At 47.9% G+C, this 6,624-nt stretch overlaps 1 protein-coding gene across 4 annotated transcripts in view; it reads left to right on the top strand.

The window, feature by feature from the left end:
- Positions 1 to 4,632, top strand: part of Nxt1 (nuclear transport factor 2 like export factor 1) — a 5,344-nt gene extending 712 nt beyond the window's left edge. For 2 of the 4 annotated variants that reach the window (XM_010608248.2, XM_010608247.2), the window contains exon 2: positions 903 to 4,632. In XM_010608248.2, coding sequence (XP_010606550.1) covers positions 963 to 1,385 — 423 coding nt within the window. In that variant the 5' untranslated portion in view covers positions 903 to 962 and the 3' untranslated portion in view covers positions 1,386 to 4,632. Of the gene's footprint in view, positions 1 to 699 lie in introns of all 4 variants that reach the window. The other 2 variants (XM_010608246.2, XM_010608245.2) reach the window with 2 other exon arrangements.
- Positions 4,633 to 6,624: the final 1,992 nt, after the last annotated feature.

Genomic DNA, 6,624 nt, shown 5'->3' with positions numbered 1-6,624 from the left:
GGGGGCGGGGCAGGGGAAATGTGGGGGAGAAGGGGACCGGGCCGTAACAGGTATCAGGGCCTGACAGAAAGGGGGCGTGGCGGGAGGAGGCAGGATTTTCCCGGCCCTTGGCTTTCTGAGGGAGACGTGTGAGTTTCCCCTCTCAGGCGGTAGCGTGGCCCTTGTCTGTGTGGTGTCAGCATTGTAGAGTACCTAGCAGATAACAGTTCAGAGATGCAGCTTCTTAGCTTGGCTCTTGATTGCCTGTTTCTAGGACCTGCTGCCTCACATCCTTTTGTCTTAAGCGTTCCCCACTTTTATGACAGGGGTACTTCTGTCATCCCAGCACCGAGGGTGAGACAGGAAGGTCTCAGTAGTTCAGGGCCAGCCTGGACTACATAGTGAGACCCACCTTTCAAAAACGGGGAAAAAATGGAAAGTCCAGCCTGGGTTACATGGTGAGTTTAAGGTCAGCCTGAGCTATATAACAAGACTCTCAAAAACAAGAACAAAAATTGTATCTGACTTCCCCCGTCCTCAGTGAGCAAACTGAGGCTTTCTAATATTAAGGCTACAGTCTGAAGCGACAGGCATCTTTTACCTTTCAATCTATTTTTAAAAGGGGAGGAGGATTTGAAATGGAAACATTATTTGCAAGTTAGTTTTCTAAATGTGAACATGTCCACTTTGTCCACTGTTTTACTAACATCTTCCATTGAGGTCTCCCAGGAAATGCTTTACTCATGAAGAAAGAACATAACAGTTTCGCCCATTGTGGAAAGCCCAGATGTCTTGGTATTTTGGGGATTGTTTTTCAAGGAAATGGAGTGTTGCAGCTGCACAGCCACTTGGCACAGTAAGACACACTGTCAGGACAGGGGGAATGTTAGTGTTCACGTGAGTTATCACCCTTCCCCACATAGCCTGGCTCCACACATCAGAGACGACACCCCCAAGAGAGGCCTCCTTCTTCACAGTCTGAGATGGCATCTGTGGACTTCAAGACCTATGTGGACCAGGCCTGCAGAGCAGCTGAGGAGTTTGTCAACGTCTACTACACTACCATGGATAAGCGCCGGCGCCTGCTGTCCCGCCTCTACATGGGCACAGCCACTTTGGTGTGGAATGGAAATGCCGTTTCTGGACAGGAGTCTCTGAGTGAGTTCTTTGAAATGCTGCCCTCCAGCGAGTTTCAGATCAATGTGGTCGACTGCCAGCCTGTCCATGATGAGGCCACACCGAGCCAGACCACAGTCCTTGTTGTCATCTGTGGGTCAGTGAAGTTTGAGGGCAACAAACAGCGAGACTTCAACCAGAATTTCATCCTCACTGCTCAGGCCTCCCCCAACAACACAGTGTGGAAGATCGCAAGTGACTGTTTCCGGTTCCAGGACTGGGCCATCTAGTGAGATGAGAAGGGCCTGTGCTGCAGCTGCAGCTCTGTGAAGGGCGCTGTCTCAGCTCTCAGTATGTGGGGACACAAGCTCTTTTCTGTTGTTGCCACAGTGCCACAGATCACACTATGCTGAGGCCGAAGTTCCTACATTTGTTTTCACCCCAGGTGCCCCATTCCTGAATATATACTTGTTTGTTATAGTTGCCTTTTAAAAGTAGTAAACTTTTCTATTTTTCTATTTGCCTAGTAGAGACAGTGAAAATTTGGAAAATAAAAAGTTAATGCTAGTTGCTTCCCTTCCTATGCCTGAAGTAGTACCCTACTAGATCTTGAACTGGAGGAGGATTAAAGATGGAGGGAGGCACCTACAAGGCGCATGGGTCCTGGGCTGCATTCCCCCCACCAGTGCTGTGTGCACTCAGGTAACCTGGAACTGGGGACCAGAACCCCCACCTGGTGCACCAGAGTCCTAAGGCAGGGTTGCCTGTCTTGACCCATGGATCACTTTCCCTTACCTGGGAATCACTGAGCTGGTGGCTGGGTCCCCACTTTGCATCTGAGAAGAGTGTTGAAAGATGAGAGCAGACAAACTACAGAGATAGTAACTGCTTTTACAGGAGCAGCTGCCTTAAACTCAGAGAGTGAGACTGCTGTTTCAGGGAACTCCCAGTTCAGTGGCATCAGAACTACTGACCAAGCTAACCCTGATTGCAAAAAATCCTGCAGAAGTACTCTCACTCCTTGACTAGTGAGTGACATCTCATGTGGTAAGAGTTGGCTGGGCTTGGGATAGGGTCACAGACACTGGAATGGGAATGTACTGGAGAGAAGAAACTCCTGGTGTGTAGTGGCACAGACAGCAGGATCTTTCTTATCCCCCCTCCCTTCTCAGAGCACCAAGTCCTGAAACCCAGTGCTTAGAGGGACAAGGGACATCTTGAAAGGTGTCTTCATCTTGCAGCCAGTTTGCCATGTTGATGAATTCTGGCAGCTCCATCTCAGGACAGATCAGCCATACCCTACAGGTAGAGTCGCTTTGAGCTAGGAGCCTGGGTCCCAACACAGCCCCAGTTCACATCCCCCAAGAATGCTTTCTAAGAGAATGACTCTGTCACAAGCCGTCCTCATGGGGTTCACATTGTGAACACAGCACTGATGTTAAGAGGAAAGCACTTGCCACAGGGTTTACTGGTTTATTGTATAGTGGCTCTGCCATGTCACCTGGGGAACCAGACTTGGCTCTACTCTGAAACAAGGTGGCTGATGTGACGAGTGCAGACCAATGCAGACATTGCTGGAGAACTGCCCCATGTTTGGGCTGCTCTGAGTATGTCTAGCTTCCACTGCTTGATGTTTACACAGTTGGCTGAGAACACTTTTCACAACATACCTCTGTCATTAAACCGTGCATGACTGCAGCCTCAAAGCCACATGTGAAGAGCAATCAGACAGGTTGCACAGCTTGTGCCTAACTAGCCAAGACAAGCTTTGCGGCTGAGACATTGGTGAGACCTGGGAGGTAGGAACAAACACCAGAGCCAAGCCTCCGAGAGGGTTGGCTGAGAAGCTGGAGCCCCAAATGGATACAGCCCACAGGAGACAGGAAGGAGAGAGGCCCTGCCTCTAGGGAGCCCAGAACTGCACAGGAATCCTCGCAGCTTGGGTCAGAGAGGCTGGAGAATCTTCAGACAGCAGGCCCCTTAACACGACGAGCTCCACACTAGGTTCAGTGGACATGTCCCAGTCTGGAACAGGAGCAGGATGCTGGCCACCTGTCTCCCTGTCAGCCCTTCACAGGGTAAGGCAGCAGTGACCCTCCCCATCCTGTCCTCTCTTGTCCCAACCTAGGAAGGCAGGATGAAGAGGATCCCAGCCAAGCTCACACATGGCACCCTTATGCAATCCTGGACACACTGGACTAAGCACCCAGTGGCTGCAAGCAAAGTGTTGTGAGGGCGAAATCTACCACCCCTGCTGCCTGTCCTGGGACAGAGACCACAGCTGGCTGGGGGAGGACACCAGCAGGTGTGAGAGGGCTCCTGGCAAAGTAGGGCAGGTGAGGCTTGGGGACCCAGAAGGAACCCCAGTTTGACCCCAGGATTCTACCTACCTCCATTCTTTCCAAGGTTTCAGGACCTTCAGGCAAAGGTTTCTAGGAGGGTGGAAATGAGATTCTGAATGTAGAAGTTTTCGTCCCTTTCTTCACTCCCTGCCTGCACATCCTTGAGCTTAGTGCTATGGATGACCTGCAGCCTGATGAACTGAAGGAAGGGAGCCTGGTTCACAAATCTGCCTTGTAAAATTAATAGTTGAGTATTGCAGAAGCAGGTTGGAGATTTAGCTCAGTGGTTCCACTGCCTGCCTCACAAGTGCAAGGTCCTGAGTCTGATCCCAGTACCACCCCCCAAAAAAGTTGCAGAATAAAAAAACAGATTCTTCATCTAGATTTGCCTTTAATGAAATTATCCTAAAGCAAGTTGAAGATTTCACTGGCTAAAGAGTGGCCATAAACACCCACCCTGTCTACTATGACCCAACTCACAAGCCCCACAGAGTCAGAGAATGAGAAGGGAGGTGTGCTGCATTCTCAGTGTCTGCTGCCCCAGTCACTCCCACTTCTGGTCCCTCTGCATGGCACAGCAAGGTCTATGTGTTCTCTGGCTTGGGTCTGGTGAGGTGAAACTAGTAGAGCAGGGTGGGCGGGGAGAGTAGACAGAGGGAAGGCTGATGAGCAGGTGGTGGAGGAAGCCCTGAAAGGCAGGGGGTGGGGTGAAGGTGACAGACATTGAGCAGTCTCCATCACTGCTGAGATAGGACAGCCAGATACCTGCCCAGTGCCACCCCACTACATCTTAAGGCTGCTGTTGGTATTAGGGTTTGGTTTGGTTTTCTTTGAGATAGGGTCTCTGTGTTGCACAGACTGGTATCCAATTCCTGGGCTCAGGTGATCCTCCTGCCTCAACCTCCTGAGTAGCTGGGACTTCGGGTGTGTACCACTGTGCTCACGATGCTGCTAATATTAGAGCAGAGCCCTCTGGACCTTCGCTGGAGTAGAAAATCCAGCACTCCCCTTGGATTTTCATCCTGCAGACCCTTGCCAACCACGAACACAACACCTTTAAAGGGCCAGATGAGTTCATTCACGTGGCATTATTCATGATATCCCAATAACTTCAATAGTTGTTCTCCTCGAACCACGCCTGCTCCCGACCCAGCCGCCATCGCTCAAGCGCCAGGAGGTAGGCTGGGCCCCGATCCACCGCAGGAAGAAGAACCAAGCCTGATCCCGACCCAGCCGCCATCGCTCAAGCGCCAGGAGATAGCTGCACAGGCACCCCTGAACCCCCATAAGTCATGTCCTACCCCTCCCCCCCCACACTCTCAGACCTCCTGTGTCAGTCTTTGGACCCACTCTGCAGAGGCAGAGGTGGTCATCAAGAGTATTTTTCTGAGTTCCCAACTTTGAACATCTTTAAAGAAAGGGCGTGGGAAACCTGTAATAGAGTGTTGTGGAGTTCAACCATTCAGAAGGTTGGGGAACTCAATCTGGGCCTTGCAGCCCAAGGTCAGTCAGCGTCATGGGGTTCAGCCATCAGCTAACTGAGACCAGGGGTCTTGCATCCTCGCTCCGTCTGAGCCATTAAATGGTAAATACACTATATTGAAATTTTGTTCACTGCAGACATGTTCTGGACTGCTTATTGATTTCAATTTAATTCAAATGATTTAAGGGTGATAGACTAGTGACTACCACAGGTGGTCAATGTCCAAGTTGTGCTTGATCTTAATGTGTTGTTGATTGTATCCGTTGGGATAAAGCATTGTGGATGATTTGATGAGCTGTTTCTCTGATGTTATGAAGATGAGAATGTCTGTGGGTCGTTAGAGACACAGAAGCTAGGGCGCAAATATATCAGGAAGATTTGGGTGATAACCCAGAGAGTAAACCAAGGACAGTCCGACAACAAAAATAAAAATGAGAAAACACTTAAGCAAGACACAAGGACAGACTTCCAGTCCACCAATGGCAATCAGTAGAGCAAATGAGGATGAAAGGGCCAATAGTGAACCACCAAGACACCCTGAACTCAAAGCACAGGAAGTAACCAAACAGATCAATCAGGCTCTAGAAAAATTCAAAACAGAACTAATTTCCCAGATAACCATAGAGATAGTGAGCAAAATGGAAGTCGTGATTCGAGACTCTAGAGCAGAAACTGACAAAAAAATAGATGAGCTCAGGACCATGATAGAAGCCATGAAGGCCCAGCATAAGAAAGAAATAGAAAAAATAAATGTCCAACATAGGAAAGAAATAGAATCCATAAAACAGATTCAAACAGATATCCAGGAGGTTAAACACTCCATAGAAAGTGTATGCAACAAAATAAAAAAATGTGAAGATAGACTCTCAAATATAGAAGATAAGATTGCAGTCAGTGACCATGAAAAGAGAGATCTCTTAAAAACAGTAAGGGATCATGAGAAATTGATCCAACAACTCCTAGATGATGCAAAGAAGAATAACATAAGACTGATAGGAATCCATGAAGTAGCAGGAGAAAATACAAATGACTTAAAAAAGCTGTTTGCAGAATTAATGACAGAAAACTTCCCAAACAGAGGGGAAGAATTTGACATTCAGATAACTGAGGCATATAGGACCCCAACTAGCTACAATCAAAAAAAAATCTACACCTAGACATATAATAATCAAGATCCCAGAAACCCAACAGAAGAACAAAATACTACAAGCAGTAAGAGAAAAGAAACAAGTTGCATATAAAGGAAAGCCCATCAGAATCAAAGCAGACTTTTCAACACAAACCCCTGGGGCAAGGAGACCCTGGAATGAGATATTTCAAGCACTAAAAGAGAACAACCTCCAACCTAGACTGATGTATCCAGCAAAACTCTCTATCAAAATGGATGGGGAAATAAGACACTTCCACGACAAAGAACAACCTGAGAAACTGCATGAATACCAAACCAGCCCTACAAGTAATTCTAAACAAGATCCTAGAAAAAGACAGTGAAGGCAACAGCACCATGAGGCCCAACAGAGCAAATCAAATAGGCAAGGCAAGAAATTAAAAGGAGAAGGTGAAAAAGTAAAAAGAGTCAACAAAAGCCCAATAACATGTTAATAATAAGTCAGTACATATCAGTTACAACCAGCAATGTCAATGTCCTCAACTCACCAATCAAGAGAAATAGACTGGCAAAATGGAATAAGAAGCAAAATCCAA

The sequence above is a fragment of the Fukomys damarensis genome, unplaced genomic scaffold (assembly GCF_012274545.1).
Source record: "Fukomys damarensis isolate Sample0158 unplaced genomic scaffold, DMR_v1.0_HiC HiC_scaffold_7, whole genome shotgun sequence".
NCBI lineage: Eukaryota > Metazoa > Chordata > Mammalia > Rodentia > Bathyergidae > Fukomys > Fukomys damarensis.
Note: the sequence above shows the minus strand (reverse complement) of the source record. Positions and strands in the feature narration are given on the sequence as shown.